At 40.6% G+C, this 22,354-nt stretch overlaps 1 protein-coding gene across 2 annotated transcripts in view; it reads right to left on the reverse strand.

The window, feature by feature from the left end:
* Nucleotides 1-22,354, reverse strand: part of pkd1b (polycystic kidney disease 1b) — a 47,242-nt gene that overhangs the window by 20,047 nt on the left and 4,841 nt on the right. The window contains exons 2-17 of one of the 2 annotated variants that reach the window (XM_051939212.1): nt 22,072-22,221; nt 21,740-21,880; nt 20,979-21,261; nt 20,696-20,801; nt 20,417-20,545; nt 20,115-20,265; nt 19,826-19,963; nt 16,291-16,435; nt 15,486-16,211; nt 7,988-8,141; nt 7,635-7,890; nt 7,324-7,519; nt 7,021-7,188; nt 6,494-6,634; nt 4,550-4,760; nt 4,301-4,424 (exon numbers count right to left, since the gene is read on the reverse strand). In XM_051939212.1, the coding sequence (XP_051795172.1) occupies nt 4,301-4,424; nt 4,550-4,760; nt 6,494-6,634; nt 7,021-7,188; nt 7,324-7,519; nt 7,635-7,890; nt 7,988-8,141; nt 15,486-16,211; nt 16,291-16,435; nt 19,826-19,963; nt 20,115-20,265; nt 20,417-20,545; nt 20,696-20,801; nt 20,979-21,261; nt 21,740-21,880; nt 22,072-22,221 (3,219 nt within the window). Of the gene's footprint in view, nt 1-4,300; nt 4,425-4,549; nt 4,761-6,493; nt 6,635-6,957; nt 7,189-7,323; nt 7,520-7,634; nt 7,891-7,987; nt 8,142-15,485; nt 16,212-16,290; nt 16,436-19,825; nt 19,964-20,114; nt 20,266-20,416; nt 20,546-20,695; nt 20,802-20,978; nt 21,262-21,739; nt 21,881-22,071; nt 22,222-22,354 lie in introns of those variants that run through there. The other variant, XM_051939213.1, reaches the window with a different exon arrangement.

Consider the following 22,354-nt stretch of genomic DNA (forward strand, 5'->3'; position numbering starts at 1 on the left):
ATTGGGGTCTATGGAGAAAAAGCTTCTTGGAGCCAACCCTAGCGGACGGCGTGATATTGCAAGTTTTTGACACTTCCGGGTTGGCTTCAATTCTGGAGCCAGATGCTACGTCCACTATATATACAGTCTATGGTCTGATCCACACTGGAGCTAGCCTAACCACGCTACACCTATGTTTCTGACGGCACAAGGGTCTAAGGAAGCTCGACAGGGAGGGAGGCGGGCTAAAAGGTTGTCTATCAAATCCCTCTGCAACAATTGGGTAGGTATACAACCAATCAACGCAACGAATAGGCTGACGTAGTTCCTAGAGCACTGGCGGATTGTGGCTAAGTCCCGTTAGCTTCCCAACCAGCGGAGCCGCGGAGCCAACTGGTGTATTAAGGATTTGCCATATCCCGTCGGCATAAGTCCCAATACGTCTTTCTTCTCAATGAAACACTTCAGTGCCATCCTTTGTTTATCTTTCAAGTTGAATTTTAGCTTCAAATCTTTAAGGGCTGTGGCCAAAGCCGAGTCGAAAGATAACAGTTTATTGTGCGCCGGTTGTTTCTGTCAGAATCGTCGCGCCTCTGTCGTCACTTCGTTACGCCCGCCTTCTGACTCTACACTTCATGGTGATTCGTCCGGCCAGTTTTAGGAGAATCCAGCCTCGAGCCTTATGGAGGGTAACTAGACCCACCCTGGCAGAGAATTAAGTTCGTTGCCGTGGGTTGTCTAGCGCGGCTAGGCTACACTGGAGCTGCTCTGAAGTGCTTTTTTTTTTTAGTTCTTTATGAGTTTTTGGAGTGAAAATAATGTGAAAACGGACTGAAAAACGAATGCTTTATAAAGCATTTATAAATGACACAGAAGCAAAGATATACAAAGTGTCAGTTTTATTGGTCCCAAACAATACAAGCTCTTTTAAATACACACTTTAAACAAATACAATCTATAAAATTTCAAGTAAACTTGACAAACATCTTCAAATAACAACAGTCTGTGATCGTATAAAATAGAAAAATAAAATACAAGCTCTTTTAAATACACACTTTGCAATCCTTAACATTTCAAGTAAACTGGTGAACTATCTCTTTAGGGCACACACACACCAGAGGTAAGTGGCTGCCTGATTCTGGGATTCCGCCAGTGCATTTCAATGGTGTGCCCTTGAAGTGCACAAAGTGCTTTACAGTAAAACAAATATACCGTTTTCAAATATTGCAAGACAACACTAGATAATTTCTGCAACCTGTTTGCCTCTACGGTCAGCTGCCATCTCCCCAGTGTGATATGGTTGGTTCTCTCTCCGACTTTCGCATTTCAGAAAAATAAAAAAACCCGCGCGGTCTCGCTCTCCAGAACCGCGGAGGAGGCTGGGACTTGTAGGACTTGTCGGACTCTGGGACGTGTAGGACGCTACTGCGCATGCTCTTACCATCAAAAGCGCGAGTGCGCATGCTCCAAAATGCAGAAGTCACGCTGCAAATATACCGTTTTCAAATATTGCAAGATAACACTAGATAATTTCTGCAACCTATTTGCCTCTACGATCAGCTGCCATCTCTCCAGCGTGACTTCTGCATTTTGGAGCATGCGCACTAGCGTTTTTGACGGTAAGAGCATGCGCAGAGGCGTCCTACACGTCCCAGAGTCCTACAAGTCCCAGCCTCCTCCGCGGTTCTGGAGAGCGAGACCGCGCGGGTTTTTTATTTTTCTGAAATGCGGAAGTCGGAGAGAGAACCAACCATATCACGCTGGGGAGATGGCAGCTGACCGTAGAGGCAAACAGGTTGCAGAAATTATCTAGTGTTGTCTTGCAATATTTGAAAACGGTATATTTGTTTTACTGTAAAGCACTTTGTGCACTTCAAGGGCACACCATTGAAATGCACTGGCGGAATCCCAGAATCAGGCAGCCACTTACCTCTGGTGTGTGTGTGCCCTAAGGAGATAGTTCATCAGTTTACTTGAAATGTTAAGGATTGCAAAGTGTGTATTTAAAAGAGCTTGTATTTTATTTTTCTATTTTATACGATCACAGACTGTTGTTATTTGAAGATGTTTGTCAAGTTTACTTGAAATTTTATAGATTGTATTTGTTTAAAGTGTGTATTTAAAAGAGCTTGTATTGTTTGGGACCAATAAAACTGACACTTTGTATATCTTTGCTTCTGTGTCATTTATAAATGCTTTATAAAGCATAGATAGTCCTCACTTTAGATGGGCTCACGGAATATACTTAACTAATGAGTAGCAACCGCATTAATAAGTTATTCATTGAGTATGAATATGTGTTTGTAAATCATATACTAACACAGTTGCTAACCCTTTAGAAAGTATTAACAACTGAGGTTATCAATGAGCAACAAAACATTTTTAACCGGATTTATTAAGTGCTTAGTAATGCATAATAAATGCCATACAGATCATGAATTCATGATTAATTAAGCACGTATAACTAATTAGTTACAAATGATGAGTTAACGATGAATTAAGCACTTTACTAATGTTTAACTAATGCTTAATAATGTGTTAGTTGAACATTTAAAACTGTCTTTACTAATGCTTTGTAATGCATTACTAATGGTGAATTCATGATGAGTTCATGAGGATTTAAGGATTAACTAATGCTTAAATTATGCTGAACCAATGCTTAACTAATGCTTAATAGTGTATAGTTATTATAAAGTGTTACAGAAATGTTTTTGCACTTTTACTTTTATCAGTAACAACAACATGGCCAAAAAAACACTGTTTAAACTTGTGGGGACTGAAATGAGGTCCCCACAAGTGACATTGTTTTCGGTTTTCCTGCAGTTGTGGGGACATTTGGTCCCCACAAGTATAGCCAGCACCTGAGCACACACACACACACACACACACACACACACACACACACACACACACACACACACACACACACACACACACACACATTCATGCACGTAAAAACACGACACAATTCTCTCTGTACATAGCTCACTGTACTGTTTTGGTAGAATAGTTAACAAATGTTTTCATTTAGACCAATCCCCCGTCTTGTGTGTTTCTGTGTGTGAGGACTGAGGTCAATTTCAACCGAGAATTCTAGACTTTCAGATATTAGACTGATCAACTGTATTTCGACAGGAATCTCCTTGATAAATTAATCATTTCCCTGGAGATCCAGGGTGGTGCCCCTTTTATATAATGAGTGCAATAAAATCGCTTAAGTAGTTATCCTACAGGAGGCCTCCATGAATATCATCCATCATGTTCAATAAAGACGGGCTGCACAGTGGCATAGTGGTTAGCACTTTCGCCTTGCAGCAAGAAGATCCCCGGTTCAAATCCCAGCCTGGGATCTTTCTGCATGGAGTTTGCATGTTCTCTCTGTGCATGCGTGGGTTTTCTCCGGGCACTCCGGCTTCCTCCCACAGTCCAAAAATATGCTGAGGTTAATTGATTACTCTAAATTGCCCGTAGGTGTGAATGTGAGAGTGACTGTTTGTCTGTATATGTAGCCCTGCGACAGACTGGCGACCTGTCCAGGGTGTCCCCTGCCTTCGCCCGAGTCAGCTGGGATAGGCTCCAGCAACCCCTGCGACCCTAGTGAGGATAAAGCGGTGTATAGAGAATGGATGGATGGATGTTCAATAAAGGCAGAGTACTGCCATGTCTCAGTCTGGGCATGAAGTAAAACCTAATTTGATTATTTAAGTGAAAAATTTTCCTGACAAGTTTCACATTCTAACAAGATAAGTGGTTTACTGCTATAAAAGTTTCTTGCTATAATGTGATGTTTACGTGGTAAAAATATCACAGCAAAAAACCCCTCAAGTTATAATGTGAAACTGATCTGTTTTGCTTTTTGTGGTCTGGCAGTAGACTGCACAGTGGTCAGTGGTTAGGAGTGTTGCCTTGCAGCTAGGAAGTGCCTGGTTCAGGATCTTTCTGCATGGAGTTTGCATATTCTCCCTGTGCATGCATAGGTACTAAATACTCCAGCTTCTTCCCACAGTCCAAAAACATGCTCAGGTTAATTGGTAACTCTAAATTGTCCATACTTGTGAATGTAAGTGTGCTTGTTTGTAGCTATATGTTGCCCTGTGCAGGTGCCACCTGCCTTCACCCAGCGCTTCACCCATACGCTTCAGCCGCCCCATGACCCTAATGAGAATTAAGCGGTGTACAGATATGGATGGATGGATGGATGGACAGACGGATGGATGGATGGATAGACGGATGGATGGATGTACTGGCAGCAGTACACCGCTGTATAAAAGTAGTAAAATATATCATTAAAATAAAGTAGGTCGAAGCTGTGTGCAGTTACCTGACTGTGAGCTTTCCTAAATAGGAAACAGAGGAAACACTGAAGAGGAAACACCAGCATGGCAACAGTCATCCCCACAGCAACCGTCTCTATGTTAACCAGCAGATGGGATGACACCGGCCCACTTGTGGAAAAGGGACAGAAATTAGTTTTTTCCTTTAGAATATGCAGATAGATTTTGTTTAAATTATCTGTCATGCACTGGCAAATAAAGTCAAAGTATTTATTGAGGTCTGTGGATCTCCCCACCTGTGCCCTTCGGTGCTGATAGCTCCGTACCACAGAGCACCCAGTGCCAGGTAGAGGTGCAGCAGGAGGGCGCTGCAGGTGACCCTCTGACCTCTGGTGAAGGAGCCATGAGCTGGACGTTCCCACAGCGACAGCCACAGGTGGTGCTCCACCATCCCAAACATGAGCTGGGAGGTGAGTACCCGTCCAAAATGAGTGAGCTCCTCTGGACCTGGAGAAGGGAAAAGAAAAAGTTGAAAGACAGGTCTGTGTTTTTTTTATATGGGGCTGTGTCAAATGTATATGAAAAATCATCTCATCTAAGACAGTCTTTGACATTCTTTTACCTACAAAATGTCACAGTACACATATATTTATGCCAGTTTTTCATGATTAATCAATAATTCCACACAAACAGCATAATATATAATTCAAATAATAATTTGATTTCTAATGCACTTTTCCAGTTTGGCATACAAAATGCACTTTTCCAGTTTGGCACACAAAGTGCTTTCCATTGGCAGCATAAAAACACAAGAACAATGAAAGCATAGAATTCAATATGTGTAATAAAAATGGACATATACTGTAAGTCATCTAAAGCAGGGGTGTCAAACATGCAGCCTGCCAGGGGGTACAGATTACAGAGAAGACATTAACTGCAAATTGTAAATTTGTAAAACTGTTAATTTAAAATAATTTCCAGAGTTGTTTTGACCATAAAGTACAATACCATACTGCTCATTGTTCTTTTGTCATTTTGCATCTCATTTTTGTAGTATTTTGTCTTGTTTATTACTGCCCGGAAAAACGTCGTTTTCCGGAAGGTATTGTTTTGAGCTGCATGGTCTTGCTTGCTTGTTTGTCTGTAACAATTTGGTTTCCGTGCGATAACTCCATAAAATATCGATGTAGCCTCACCATATTTGGTACACAGGTGTACCATAATAAGATACAGGTCAAGTTCGCATTTGGTGACCTTGACCTAATTTTCAAGGTCACAGGGGTCATCTTTGTAAATGTGGTGTCCGATGTCACTGGCTAATGTCCATGACATACAGATGACCTCGCCGGGCGGTCCAAGTTTGGTAAAACTTCTTGCGTTGTTTTTTGTCTTTTCTGGCTGACTTTTGCCATGATTTTGTCTTTTTGTGCTTACTTTTTGTCTTGCTTGTATTTTTTGTCTCTTTTATGACTCTTTGTTCCTTTTTGGTCATTTTTTGTCTCGTTTGTGTCTCATTTTCATGTCTTGTTTTTGTTGTGTGTTTTTTTGCCTTTTTTTGTCTGACTTTTGTCATTTTGATCACGTAGTAAAATACAATAGCATTCAGTTGCAGATACTTGTGCCTAATTGTTCTGTACCTTTGTAGACACGCTGATCTGTAAGTTGTGCACAAATGATAAACTGAGGTAGCCTAGCCGCGCTAGACAACCCACGGCAACAAATTTAATTCTCTGCCAGGATGGGTCTTGTTACCCTCCATAAGGCTCGAGGCTGGATTCTCCTAAAACTGGCCGGACGAATCACCATGAAGTGTAGAGTCAGAAGGCGGGCGTAACTAAGTGACGACAGAGGCGCGACGATTCTGACAGAAACAACCGGCACACCGCTGTCTGGACTCTGCTCTTTGGATTCCCCTGCCGGCTCTGTTTTCCCTTTCCTTCCCGATTCCCTGGACACTCCGTGAGTCACCTCTCCCTGTTTAGTTTCAGTTCAGCCCCACCACGGCCTCACACCGTCGCCCTCAGTTTAGTTAGTTTCGTTTTGCTCCCTTCCTGTTAAATCCCCTGTGCCTCCCTTATGGAGTGCTTTCTCGTTTAGTATTTTGTTTAATAAATTCTTAATTCATCCTGCCTGTCTGTTGCCTGCTTCATGGGTTCACACCACCTGGTTCGTGACAATAACAGTGCTAACAATGAGAGTTTTTGGAGCATGTAAGGTTAAAGTAGTGTGTATACACTTACATGAGGCTAGAATTTCCTTCTCCAGTGTGCCGTTCTTCTGGTTCTCCACAGAGAGCCAGTCCTCCAGCACAAAGAAGAACATGTGGTCTGTCTGAGCGTCCCACACCACCACATGCTGAACATACCACGATGGGTCCAAACCTGTATGTATATGCACATAGCAGACTGTCATGACAGTCTGCTATGTTCACATTTAGACTGGTGACAGTTTCAAATTAGAAGGTGAGTTTAATCAGGAGCTCATCATGACTGTGGATTTTTCACACCTGCACAAAAACTCACAAACTTCATGCATATGAACACACATGCATTCTTTCTTTTGTTTTACTGGAATCTGCTGCAGTACCACCAAACCCCAAAACTGCAGATTTTTAACCAGTAACTTGGTCTGAAGCAAAAATATCTAAAACAATTCTATTGGTTTCAGCACAACAACATATTTTCAAGCAGTTATTCAATTTTACCTTGATCCCACTGGAGATCATATCAAGATAATTCCTCTTGATAATTTTGCCGTGTCCATGTACCTGTGTTATCGTGCCAGATCCGAATTTTCCAAACCTCTCCCAGGTTGTCATCTGTCTCCATGTGAAACTGGTCCAGGCTGCCACGCTGAAAAGCTCCATCCCTTTGCAGATGGCGAGAGCCGCTCTTGTTCACACCATACAGACTGATGCCAACATGGGCTGTGGTGCCTGATGGGTCAAACAACACTGTTAATCATTACAATCATACATTCTTAAGAAGGTTCATAAACTTAAATATTAAAATTCAGCTATATTTTTGAACATTTCTACATCTAATGTTCTGATAACTTGCTCTTGGCTGACCTGCTCCTGGCTTCCTGCCAGTCTTGACCAGAACTCTGTAGTGGTACAGACCTGGCCGGCCGCACAGAGGGACCTGGCTTCGTCTGAGGCTGTCCAAGTGGTCCAGTTTGTGGGCAATGAGCCCCACCAGCAGGTGAATTAAAACCAGAACAGCACACACAATCCCTACCACCATGTTCCGCCTGGGTCCTCCTGACTGCACACACATGGTTGGAAAAAGGAAAGTGCCAATTGATGTTTCTCATTCTGACTTTGTATTTTGGGGAATGGATAAGATGCATGTTTTATGTGTGCAGGGTGTTTTTGCATACCGGTGGCAACAGAACGACGGCCCCAGGACGAACAAATAAACTGGCTCCAAACATGGTGAGATGCTGGGTGAGGCAGTGGGCTGTGTGGAGTGTGCTTCCCTCCAGTGGCTGCAGACCATCACTGTTCCACCTCCTCTCCTTCACACTGTAGTACTGGCACAGAGAGCTGAAGACACACACTGACACATGAACAGGACCGCCGTCGACCACAGAGGAGGTCAGGTTGACGGACAGAGGCTGGTCTGTTCCATTCAGACTGTTTTGAAAGGGAAAATCAATTCATGAGAAGCATATCTTGATTCATAAAAAACAACAACCAGACCTCTGAATAACAGAAAACAGCTGAGACTCACAGTGGAGACAGAAAAATAGTTTCCTCTGAGGAGCTGGCCAGATCAGAAAGAGTAAGATCCCACTCTCTCACCAGGGAACCCTGGGAGGCATTAGTCCTCGGCACTGCAGAGCTCACTTCTGTCTTGACATGTCCCAGGCTCACTGAAGTAGCGCCTAGAGATGCATAATGCAGTTTGAAAACAGCTTTTTAATGAATAATTTAGGCAGAAACTCACATACAGTATAGTTAATTAATAATTACATAGGGGATGCATGTTTGATCTTTAACAGAGATAGCTCTTATTAGTCAGCAAAAGACTTGAGACATCCTCAGATGTCATATGCAAAGTACAACTTCTGGACTGTTATTAATTCATGAAAATCCATTAAAACTTCAATGTAAAGCCAGGCATTAAATACTGAATTAAGGTAGGGCAGAATAGTAATACAATTTAAAACTGTGTTCTGATCATATTTAATTAAAAAGTTGGAAAGCTATAGTTTGTTGCTGTTCTTAATGAAACAATATGCAGCCACAATATGTCACTGTAAACATTTCTGCCCCCTGCAATAGTATGTTTCCACAGTGATTAGCTTATTTTTCTACAAGCAACTACAATCAAATTTTTTTTACAGTAAATATGGAATTAAATTATCTGCTGCTCACAAAAAGCTGTACTTGGCTTAACAACACTTTACAGCAATTTTAAGCTCATAGTTTATTTATCTGAGTCACAATTTTACTCTTGCTGCTCTGATTTTGGGCCACAGTTGGAATTTTATTTTATTTATTTATTTTTTTTTACTGAAAAGGCTTGAAAACCCACTGTAGTCTGTTATGCCAAACAGCAGACAGACAAAGTTAGGCACTAGTTGGTGAATATATTGGATATTTAACAAAAATAAGAACATATATCTCTCAAGAGAGGGTATAAACCCAAAACAGAGGGAAAAAATGAAATATTGAATTAACATTAACCAAGTGAAGAATGTAATACTTACATTAATAATAATGTCGCTCCATAACATTATGATGGAAGTGTAACTCATTAGTATATGGACTATGGTTTTGAGGCTTCAAGTGGGACTTCATTTTATTAAGTGAACATCATACTCAATCCAAAACCTCTTAAAACTAGCCATTGAGACCATGATCTCATTAGGAAGATATTTACTGAGGTAAAAAATCTTGTGAAAAGTAAGACCATTGCCTCATAGACTTCTATGCAACTTTTGCAACTAGAGGAATCACCCCCTGCTGGCCATTACAAGGTACATTGCATTTTCCTAATGAGTTTATAGTCTTAATCTTATTTTCAAATCTACTTCAATATATCATGGTGCTTATTGTTAACATATATGAAAAGTGTGCTCTCAATTTGTGGGAATGGACCTTTATTGTGATGTAATGAAAATGAACCAAGAGGAGGCGCTGTTGTTGTTATGCAGTTGTATAGTGCCCTTGCTGCTGCCTGTGTAAAAAGGGAGAATAAAATGGTTCTAGTTAAGAAGACTGATGCCCCACTGTTCTGAATTATTTTGGTCTAGCACTGGGTGTCCACGCCAGAATCGCTGTGGAATTCATCTCTGCTAACAGGTTATGGACCCAGAGTCACCCAGGGTCACCCAGAGAATCGCTGAGAGGATAAGCCACCAAAAGAAACGTATGTATCGCGTCAATGTACCGCGTGTCTGGTGAGCGTTAACATGCTATGCTAGCACCATGAGTAGAAGAGCTGCAGAGTCAAGTAGCCGTTGGTCTCGGCTAATTTTTGACGGTGATGAAAAGAACTATGAACTGTGGGAGACGAAATTTTTGGGCCATCTTCGCTTACAAGGGCTAAAGGACATTATTTTAAGTGAACCCCCCGACAGAGATGAGGCATCAGAAGACGAGGAGAAAAACTCGGAGGCATACGCCAAGCTGATACAGTTTCTAGATGATAAAAGTTTGTCACTGGTGATGCGAGAAGCTGCAGATGATGGGCGGAAAGCCTTACAGATTTTGAGAGGCTATTATGCAGGCAGTGGTAAACCTCGTATAATAAGCCTGTATACTGAACTGACTTCACTTCAAGTGTCTAACCATGAGACAGTGACAGAATACGTCATACGGGCAGAGACAATCATCACAGCGCTTAGAAATGCTGGAGAGATTTTAAGAGACGGATTGTTGATAGCTATGGTTTTGAAGGGCCTGCCAGAATCATTCAAACCATTCGCTATTCATATCACGCAAAGTGAGGTAGAAGTATCGTTTACTGATTTCAAAGCTAAACTACGGAGCTATGAGGACACGGAGAAGATGCGCGCTGGAGCTCCGGATGACAACGTGATGAAGGCCCGAATGCAGCCGAGGGAGAGACCCGCTTCATCAAGTGCAAATGACCGGAATGCCGAAAGCACGGACATTGTGTGCTACAGATGTGGACTAAAGGGACACAAGGCAAGAGTATGTCAGTGCAAGCAGTGGTGTAGCCAGTGCAAAAGCGACACACGTCGGGACGCAACCTGTCGACAGAAACAGCGGCGAGACGATGCCAGGAAAGTTTCTGAGGAGAGATGTAACAGTGATTATGCATTCCAAATGAGCGATGCAGACACAGAGAGCCATCCAGGGCTTATTATCAACGAGAAAGGTCTAATGGTGGATTCAGGAGCAACTTCGCATATCATCAGGGATATAGCAAAGTTCAGGGAGTTTGACGATGACTTCAAGCCCCAGACGCACTGCGTGGAATTAGCTGATGGCACCAGATGCACCAGATGAGTGGCTGAACGCAGGGGAAATGCGGAGGTCGCTCTGATCGACAGCAGAGGGCAATGCCACAACACGATCCTGAGGAATGCATTATACATCCCTTCCTACCCACAGGACATCTTTTCGGTGAAAGCAGCTACTTCAAATGGAGCAATGGTGATCTTCAAGCAGGGAAAAGATCTCCTGCAACACAAGGACGGTACAAACTTTCATATTCATGTGTGCAACAATCTCTATTATCTACACACAGTAAGTAGTGAATGTATTGACAAATGTAACAGTTGTCATGACCTACAGAAATGGCATGAGATCCTAGGACACTGTAATTATGATGACATCCAAAAATTACAGAATATGGTTAAAGGTATGACAATCAAAGGTGAAGTGGATAAAACTCCACATTGTGAAGTGTGCACTCAAGGAAAGTTTACCCAAACTAGGAACAGGGAGCCTGATGTGAGAGCCAAAACAGCTTTAGAGCTGGTACACACAGACATAGCAGGACCAATAGACCCAGAGTCTAGAGATGGACATAAGTTTGCGTTATCATTCACTGATGACTATTCCAGTGCAGTATTTGTATACTTTTTGAGGAACAAGAGTGACACAGTACAAGCAACAGAGAAGTTTCTAGCTGATACAGCCCCATACGGGAAGATCAAACGCATCAGATCTGACAACGGTGCAGAGTTCATGAGTAAAAATTATCAGGCGTTACTGAGCAAAAACGGGATTAGACATGAGACTTCAGCACCTTATTCACCACACCAGAATGGTACGGCTGAGCGAAATTGGCGAACTCTTTTCGATATGGCTAGGTGTATGTTAATAGAAAGCGACCTGCCAAAAGTGTTATGGACCTATGCAGTGCAGACAGCAGCTGTAGTGAGGAACAGATGCTTCAACAATCGCACAAAACAAACACCATACTTCATGCTAACTGGAAGAAAGCCTGACATTTCCAGAATGCAAAAATTTGGATCAGAATGTTATGCTTATAAGCAGGACAAAAGAAAACTAGACTCAAGGAGTGAGAAGGGGATATTTGTCAGTTACGACAAGAACAGCCCAGCATACATGGTTTACACTCCTGACAATGGAAAGGTGCAGAAACACAGACTGGTGAAGTTTACAACCAAAACATATGTTGAGCATCAGACGCAGACAGACATGACATCCGATGATGACATTGAGATACAGAACAGGGTGAACAAGGATAGACAAAGAAATGAGGAGAGTCCAGGACCTAGTGGAAACCAGGTTCCAGTCACTATACCTGAGGTGAACAGTCAAGAACAGACAAATGAGACCAAACATGAGCAAAAGCGATACCCTTCCAGAGTGAGAAACAAGCCAGGTCACTTAAGTGAATATGCAACCGGTGATAAAAGTGAGGATCATGTACAGATGAACATAGATTACTGCTACAAACTGATGTGTAACATACCTGTAACATTCAAAGAAGCTGTAACCTCACCTAAATCAAGGGAATGGGTTAATGCAATGGATGAAGAGATCCAATCGCTGAGAGACAATAACACATTTACCCTGACACAATTACCTGAAGGTAAGAAAGTAGTGGGGGGTAAATGGGTTTATGCCATCAAGAACAATGTGGATGGAACTCACAAATACAAGGCTCGATATGTAGCCAAAGGATACAGTCAAAAAGTAGGTGTAGACTATGAAGAAACGTTTTCTCCTACTGCTAACATGGCCAGCGTAAGAGTGCTGATGCAAAAAGCAGCACAGGAAAACCTGATTTTACATCAGATGGACGTCAAAACTGCCTATCTACATGCACCAATAGATTGCGAGATTTACTTGGAACAGCCAGAAAGTTATGAAGAGAAATTTAGCACAAATGAAAGGTTGGTGTACAAGCTAGAAAAGTCCCTATATGGACTGAAACAATCAGGCAGAAATTGGAACAAAACTCTACATGAGTATCTGAGTGAAAACAATTTTTCACAAAGCCCTGCTGATCATTGTGTTTACACGAGGGAGACAGAAAATGAGAAAGTGATCATGATAATATGGGTTGACGATTTAATAATTGCTGCAAGTGATGAAAATGCACTGAATGTTGTGAAAGAAATGCTCACAGCCAGATTCAAGATGAAGGATTTGGGGAAACTGACACATTTCCTTGGTATTGACTTTGACCAAAGTGACGGATGTGTAAAAATGTCACAGAAGAAATATGTTGAAAGGAATCTTGAAAGGTTTGACATGCAAAACTGTAAAACTGGAGAGACACCTTGCGAACAAAAACTGGACTACACCGATGATGCAGAAATGTGTGATGTCAGAAAATACAGAGAGGCTGTTGGAAGCTTACTTTATCTTGCAACATGTACAAGGCCTGACCTGAGTTTTGTTGTAAGTAAACTTTCGCAGTACTTTACTGAACCAACCGAAGAACAATGGACTACTGTCAAACATGTACTGAGGTACCTAAAGGGGACAACTGAGAAAGAGTTGTGTTACAGAAAATGCAACAGTGAAAAGATGGGACTACATGCTTACAGTGATGCGGATTGGGCAGCTGATGTAACTGACAGACGGAGTACAAGTGGTTACTGTGTAAGCTTAAATGAGAATGGTCCTTTGATTTCTTGGAAGACCAAAAAGCAGCCTACTGTTGCCCTTTCCACGTGTGAGGCAGAGTACATGGCGTTAGCCGCTACCATTCAAGAGCGTATGTATCTAGTGCAACTGCTAGAGGGCATTGACAAACGTAAATACGCACTTCCTAATGTCTATGAGGATAATCAGGGCACAATAGCTTTAGCTAAAAACCCTGTGAATAGATAGAGGTGCAAGCATGTTGACATCAAGTATCATTTTGTAAGGTCAACGGTAAATGATGGGAAAATAAGTCTGGAGTATTGTCCAACAGACCTGATGGTTGCAGATGTTATGACAAAGCCTGCAACAAAATCTAAGTTGAGTAAGTTTGCAAAGTTTATGTTTGGAGATTAACTATGTGTATGAAATGATATACGATAAGGAGCTAAGATCTTTCAATGTTTGCTTAAAATCACAATGTGAGAGCAAGTGGGGGTGTTAACATATATGAAAAGTGTGCTCTCAATTTGTGGGAATGGACCTTTATTGTGATGTAATGAAAATGAAGGTGCTGTTGTTGTTATGCAGTTGTATAGTGCCCTTGCTGCTGCCTGTGTAAAAAGGGAGAATAAAATGGTTCCAGTTAAGAAGACTGATGCCCCACTGTTCTGAATTATTTCGGTCTAGCACTGGGTGTCCACGGCAGAATCGCGGTGGAATTCATCTCTGCTAACACTTATTTTGTAAAGTAGAATCCCATTCACAGTAAAATATGTGAAAAAGTAACTTGCAAATCTATCAGCATGCCATATATCCTTGAGTTTTCAGTCACATCCACTCCTCGCTCCAAAAAAAGAAGTTGATAACATTCAAATTATTCAACCCAGCCATCGTGGCTGCTACAGTCATCATTTATATACAGTCTATAATGCCAGCAGGGACATGACTGGAAAGCCTTAAAAAACATATATTGGCTTAACAACTGTTTTATGTAGAGGAAATGGAAAGAAATACACAGTTATTAACAATGAATGTATACAGCGTCTTTGTGTTTACAAGGAAACCAGGAAGGCCACCATTACATTACATCCATCCATTCTCTATACACCACTTAATCCTCACTAGGGTCGCGGGGGGTGCTGGAGCCTATCCCAGCTGACTCGGGCGAAGGCAGGGGGCACCCTGGACAGGTCGCCAGTCTGTCGCAGGGCTACATATACAGACAAACAAGCACACTCACATTCACACCTACAGGCAATTTAGAGTATCCAGTTAACCTCAGCATATTTTTGGACTGTGGGAGGAAGCCGGAGTGCCCAGAGAAAACCCACGCATGAACAGGGAGAACATGCAAACTCCATGCAGAAAGATCCCAGGCTCAGGCCAGGATTTGAACCGGGGATCTTCTTGCTGCAAGGTGAAAGTGCTAACCACTACGTCACTGTGCAGCCCCCATTACATTACAAGCAAAGCAAATCAATAAGCTGAAATACGCTAAAGATATGTATAGAACTGAGGGGAGCTTCAGAGTTGGGTGATGCTACTCTGTGAGTATTTTTTAATACAAGTCACACTTTCACACTACGTATAGTCAATAATACTATAAATATGCTGCTTACAGCAACAAACAAACAAATAAATATAGATATAATAACTTTATACAAGACTTTAAACAAGGAAATATTGGCTTTCCATTTGTTGTGGTTGGTATTTACACAATCATTTAAAAGTTTAGGGTCACAGACAATTTCATGTTTTCCATGAAAACTCACACTTGGACTCATGTGCTAACAGAATTGCATAAGGAGTTTCTAGTCATGAGTTAACCTTTCAACACCATTAGCTAACACAGTGTACCATTAGAATACAGGAGTGATGGTTGCTGGAAATGAGCCTCTGTACCCTTATGTAGATATTCCATTAGAAATCAGCCATTTCCCCGTAGATTGGTCATTTACCCCATGAGCAATGTGTAGACTGTATTTCTGCTTAGTTATCTTTATTGGAAAAAACTCTGCTTTTCTTTAAAAAAAAAATAAGGACACTTTTTAAGTGACCCCAAACTTTTGAATGGTAATGTAGGTGAATAACAAGAAAAAACCCTCAATGTAGTAAAATGAATGCAGAACATTAGGGGTTATGTTTGGAAGAAGATAGAAAGAAGTTAGAAAAATAACCTGCTGTACCTGGAGCCAGGCTGAAGTTGAAGGAGATATATAAACCCGCATTTTCATCCAGGTCATCCAGAGCTTTTACTGTGAAGTTCAACGTTCCTTCAAGCGGGAGTGTCACAATAAGACATGTCCCATTCCCAACTTCACCTTCTCTCCCATCTCCTCCATCACCCTGTTCCACAGGGTACTTGTTGGGCAGGGTGACTCGTATGGCCTGTTCAGGATCCAGATCCTGGATGGATATGGGTTCACCTTGTGGAGTGGTCAGCTCCATGGCAACCAGAGTGGTGGAGATCAGAGAGTTGGCCGCTGTCAGCAAAGGGTTGGACTCCAGAGCTCCATCAACATCAAACAACACCTGCACCACCTCAGATCTCTGACTCTTCAGGTGGGCAGTAAGTGATGCAGGGATGTAAAACTGGCATGGGTGAGACCTTTTATCTCTGTTGGGTGATGAGGAATGAGAGGAAGTGATAGGTTGTTGGCTGCACCAGTTTAACTGATGAGTGCAAAGAAGGTCAGAGGGGTCTCCTTGGAAACCAACTGTGTGGATGTAGTTGGTGGTGAGCGAAAGTGGCACCTCCTCATGTACACGAGAATGCAGCAGGGCGCGCATCAGGGCTCCAGCATGGCTCAGCGCTGACAAGGCGATCACTGAAGCCGCCTGCAGAGAGCTTGAGTAGGCTGGGTGAGAACTGGAAGCACTGACTGACTCAGACACCGCAACCAGGGTGCTACCTGGAAACACAGAGAATATCTGGTCAGTTTCACATCAGTACATGACTGCTTCATGTTGGAGATGATGGAGGGGCAGCACCTATAACACTAAGGATGTTTCTTCCTGTGTCAGCAGCTGGTAAAACAGCAGGACTCATCTGCTCCTCTATAACATGGATCATCTTCTCCACAGCTTCTAAAATCCTCTCCTGACAGCTCTCACATATCAGCTCACTGGGAACTGCCTGGAATAGAAAAGAAAATATGTTATTTCAACACAAGTTAAGACAAAATTGCACAAATTCGTGGACATTTTGGACTTTGGACATTTTGGACTTTAGTCTTTTTGTACCTATTATTGTGAGCTCTAATATAAGAATATTCTTTTTACAGGTAGCAGCAGGTTAAAATTCTCACCCCAAAAGCTTTTGCAATTTCCCCATTATGTTTTATGGAGATTCAGATATGAAGATAGATACTAATCTCCTATAAGTCCATTAAATATGATGCCACAGCCAGCAGTCAGTTAGCTTTGGATGGAGACTGAAGACAAAGAGAAACTCAGGGTTGCTAGCTATTACATTTTTAACTGAAGCACCTGCTTTCAGATTCTGCTTTCCAAACAAATCTCACCCTCATTTCTGAAAAATCAATTATACACGACCATTTAAAAGTGTGGGCCCACTAAGGAATGTCCTTATTTTTTTAAAAAAATGTTATTTTTTTTCAATGAAGATAACATTAAATTAAGCAGAAATACAGTAAAGACATTGCTAATGTGGTAAATGACTATTCTAGCTGGAAATGACTGATTTTTAATGGACTATCTACATATTGTATCTGCCCATTTCCAGCAACCATCACTCCTGTCCTGTATTCTAATGGTCGACTGTGTTAACTAATGGTGTTGAAAGGCTAACTGGTGATTAGAAAACCCTTGTGTAATTGAGTCATTCCATGAAATCGGTGCCTTTTGCGTCCCCACGAAGTAATCAGTCATAAAATTATGATAACAAATTAATATTTCATTTAAAAATATAACATTACTCTGTCTTCTCTCCTTAATATAACATCAAATTAAAGTCAATGAAATGTTATTTTAATTAATTTAAATTACTTTTATGCTGATGAGGGTGAGGTTTTTGGCCTGTCCCTCACTGTTATTGTTGTATGTGTACAGGACTTTTCATTTGTAAAATGTAGGCAAAATGTTAAAATTTTTACATTTACATGTAGTTTAAAGTATGATCTTATTGCTAAACAGTGTTTTTGGTAATAATATATATTAATCATTATAAATTACCAATTTATCGGCATCCCCTGATTTTGTGTCAACCCTGTTACTCTAACTAAAAAACCCTATAAAAATAACGGTACATTCCAGATTTGACAGGATTTAAAGGAGGTTGCATCATCTCGGAACCAGGATGCTAACAGCTCATTGACAAGTAAGTTTCTCTCATCTCTGATTTGGTATTTTGAAGTTTTTTTCAAGGTTTAACCAGGGGGGACAAGCATACAACATCAATCCTGTTACCAGTTTTTAACATATAAACATAATCAATTTTCTGTTTTTCAAAATTTAATCAATATCTACAAGTAATTATCTTTCAAAGTACATAGCTTGCACTTTAGCTAGCATTTATTTTAGCTAGCTACAAGCAAATTAGCTTAAAATGGTCAACCCTGTTACTGTCAACCCTGTTACCTTTCCACAGTAACAGGATGTGACATATGAGTAACAGGGATGACACAGAATAGTGTTTACCCTCATTGTACTGTTAAATGTTAGCCTTATAAAATGAAAACATTTTTAGGTCATCATGTGAGCATTATTGCGCTATATTCACATCATTTAGTAAGGTTCAGTGTTCACTGTTCCCATGCTCCTATGGGTAGCCTATTTAATGTAAGGTGGTCATTTTTCAGAAGTCATTGTGTTATTACTGTCTTATTACAGTCTGTTTACTGTGTTGTGAATGCCATAATTCCCAGGTCTTCAGTTTTCCCTGTGGCCAAATTCCAATCCAACCAACTGAAGCTGACTGAACCAACCCAGAGGTTATCGGAAAGTGGTATGTGGTCAGATATGACAGCGACCTCTACCCAAGTATTGTGATGGCAACAGATGAATCCTATGCCCAAGTGAAATGCATGCACCGCATAGGGGAAAATAGATTTTTTTGGCCTAACCGAGAAGATATTCTCTGGTATCTAACTGACGATATAGTTCGTTTCATCCCTGCCCCCCGGCCGGTCACTGCCCATCACGTGGAGATTCAGAGAGACATATAGTCGAATCTCAATGAGTGAAATCCTGAAATTTTTCCTTTTCAAAAGTTAAAATGAGGCCTTGCACTTAAGTTTGTATGGCTGGCCTCACTCTCTTAATTGATACAAACATTTTATGTGGTTATGTACATTTTAAGCAAATTGCCTTTCATGAAATTTATATGGCTGTTCTCAGGTTCTTTTTAAAAGAAAATGTTGTTACATGTTTAATACAATTTGTAAGTGTCTTTTCCTCATTGCCTCTGATGAAATTTGTTACCTCTTTCAAGGTGAAAATGAGAATTTTGAAAGTCTGTATGGTCCTGCTGTTCTGTCTGTGACAGGTTATGTCTCAAAAAATTCTTCTTGGAAAACTTGTCAATAATGCATAGAACAACAATGATGAAAACATAGACTTAGAAATTTTATGTGATTCACTAATACAACAATGCCAATCAATAACAAAATACGATAACTACCTAGTACTTACTGACTTGGGAAGTAAAACTTCATCATTTTGTGCAGTGTGTGTCCTGTTACTGTTACTCTTGTCAGCCCTGTTACCATAATGTCAACCCTGTTGTTGTCCTTAATTTGATAAAAATGTAAAAAAAAAAAAAAAGACAATTCAAATGGACTTTTAACCTTTACCATTATGATTTAATCTACATAATTTTTTAGATTGAGACATTTTTAAACATTTCTCTTCTGAAAAATATCATTTGTATGTTGAAATGTGATTGCCATGCAAAATTATGGTGCATTTGATCATCTTAATGACAAATATCTAGTTGGTGAAAAAAATCACAAATGACAATAATCTTAATGGAAACAGAGACTAAAGTACTCCTTATATGTATACCATATATTGCCAAGTTCTAATTAGAAATACTGTATATTTATAATTTTATGTCGGTAACAGGGTTGACAAGATTATGAAAACAGTAGGAGAAAAACAGTTATAAAATATGAAATAACACAGCCTGAAATGGCACAATATAATTTCCTGTCATTTTAGACCTTCTGTGATTCCTGGCTAGTTAAAAACTAAAAATTAAATATAGTTTAAATTTTACATTTTCAAAGTTGAAAAGGCACCGGTTTCGTGGAATGACTCAATTATGTTAGCACATGAATAAATGTTTTTCATGTTAGCACATGAAAAACATGAAATTGTCTGTGTGACCCCAAACTTTTGAACGGTAGTGTATGTGAAACAGGTTTTGGACAGGTTTTAATGCTTAAAATTATCTAGCTCTTTCCCGTAAAGTGTTCGGTTGCAATATAACTGCCTATAATTTAAACTATCAATGCATTATAAAGATTAGAATCAGCAGGAGGAAATGTGTGGTGTGCTTTCTTACCGTAGATTGTGAAAGTGCTGAGCTGATCTGATCAACATCCAGCAAGGAGGACACAGGGAGAGAAGTGAGAGCCTTGGTCACATTTTCACGGATCTCCCTCCTGTCCATGAGTTCCTCTGCAGTCCACTTAGACTCCATCTGTTTATAAGGGAGAAATTCATTAACAAGCAAACATCACTTCCATGATACTCACAATCTTCAGTTATCTTGTGGTGAAGAACAGCTTGACAATGATAATTAGTGTGCAGTGTTATTTCATGCACTGGAATATGAAACTACGATACACTACCTGATTGAGCTTGCTGGTAAGTGCAATGGAATAAGGGACGATCTCCTGAGGGTTGCCATGTTGGACTAAAGCCCACAGTTCTGTCTCACTCTTGATTCTGAGCCACTGACTGGCAACTTCATCACTTTTATGATTTTCAACAGTCAGTGTTCTGGGAACAGGAGGAATCAAGACTGTGCCAGAGTTCACTAAACATTTAAGACATTTGTCCTAAACTTTGACCAAGAACAGTGGCAGGTAAATCACCTAATAATGAACAGAATAATACGGTGTAGGTTACACTAACAACCTCTTTTTCTTACCTGTTTAGAGCTAGGACCTTTGCCCCCAGATGGTCTTCTATCAGCAGAACAAGAGTAATAACTGACATGTTCTTTTGCTCCCCAGGACTTCCCATTGGGACCAGACTGCTAAATGTTGAGCGAGTACCCCTTAGGAGAAAAAATAAGGCAAAATAAACCCTATAATCTCATTTGATAAAAAGCTTTAGGAAAAAGAGCACATCTTACTTTAAAATTTTAACATTTAGCTTAGGATCATGATTTGTCTTTTATTAGCTCTAAGCTGTGTCCAATAATCACCTATAGATAGTAAGCAGTGGGCACACAGTGCTAATGTGCTGGCATGATGCCACTTGGAAGGTAAAGATGAGCTGAGAGGCCATACTTTCGTCATGTTGCCGCCACCCTGCCAAAAGAACAGATTTCTGAAAGACACTATCAAACACAACAAGACAAAATTTCCTGACTATTTGTTTGTTGTGAAATAATTTAATTAAATGTATTAAAGAGGCTAAAAAAAGTTAGTCTTCCCACTTGACAAATAATAAAAATGGTAGCGATATTAATGCATCTTTAATAATACCTGAACAGCTGTATGTGACCACTGTCTCCAGCAGATGTATATCTGACTCTGGACTCAGATCACACTGGCCACCATGTGGTGGACTGTTGGATTGTATCATTTGGCTGGCGCTGCCGAAATGCCCGCTGCCAGGCTGGGATACATCAAGAGCAAAGGAATAAGTCCGCCCTGGATGCAAGACACCTGAACGCACCACTAAGTAATGAGAATATCTCCCTGTAGAGGTGGTGGCTTCATCAAGATCAAGGGTCAGGCCGCTCTGGTCCCGAGCGTTCCATTTGTACTGTGTGAAGACATCCACCAGTTATTATTATCTGTGGATACTTGTATATTTATTGTCTTGCAAGTAGCCAACCATTACATTGGTAATTTGTCAACTTAACTAAGTATTGTTAAGGTGTATTACAAATGAAATAGTCCAAATCAACATGAGAGACTGCAACAGGGGATGGAAATTGCCCTGATAGATTTTCTTCCCACCTGTACCACTATCATGTATTCACGTGTCATGCCTTATGCAGCTATTATCACAATTTATGTTTGATAAAATGGATTTTTCGGAACTTGTAACTTTTTCAGGGTGCACCCTGCCTTCACTCTGAGCCAGGTGGGATAATAACAATAAAATAGTAACTTTATTAATCCCTGAAGGGAAATTCAATAGATATGGATAGACTCTAACCCCCCCATGACCCTACTAAGAATAAATGGTATACAAATAATGAATAGATGGATTTTACAGAAAATTAGAGTCAGAATACCTGAGCTTGGTCGTCACATTGTTGACATTGTCCAACAAGGACAAGAGGGGTGTTGTAGCTGATTTGTGTAGCGGGAGATTGGACAGAACAAGATACACATTGTACCGTCACAGGAAGCACTGGAGCTTCAGTCACGGTTACCTATAACAGAAAAAAACATTGGTGTGTGCTGCTGGTATAATTTAAATAAATAATATTTCAAGAATGCTCTTATGAAGAACAATGTCTGTGTTGTGCAGCTAAGTAGATTTTTTGCTTCTTTGCCAAGTTCTTTCATAATCCTAAATCTCTAAAACAATTTATTTGCAAGAGATATTCAACATGACACATACCGTCTGGTTGACAGAGGCAGATCTCCCTTTCTTGTGCACAGTCAGAGTAAAAATGTAAACTGTGTCTGAGTGCAGCTGAGTGTTGAGTACTGTTATCCTGCTGCTGATACTCCCAGTGGGCTGCTTTACAAGAGGAAACTCTGTGGAGTTCTGAAAATACAGGTTTCACTTTAGTATGCCACAAAGACTTAATGCTACACCCTAATTTAGCTGCTTTCAAATTTGGAGTTTCTGAAACAGCAACTACTACAATTTCTGTGGATGCTTTCACATCAAGAGGTGC

Source organism: Acanthochromis polyacanthus, chromosome 19 (assembly GCF_021347895.1).
Source record: "Acanthochromis polyacanthus isolate Apoly-LR-REF ecotype Palm Island chromosome 19, KAUST_Apoly_ChrSc, whole genome shotgun sequence".
In the NCBI taxonomy this organism is placed as follows: domain Eukaryota; kingdom Metazoa; phylum Chordata; class Actinopteri; family Pomacentridae; genus Acanthochromis; species Acanthochromis polyacanthus.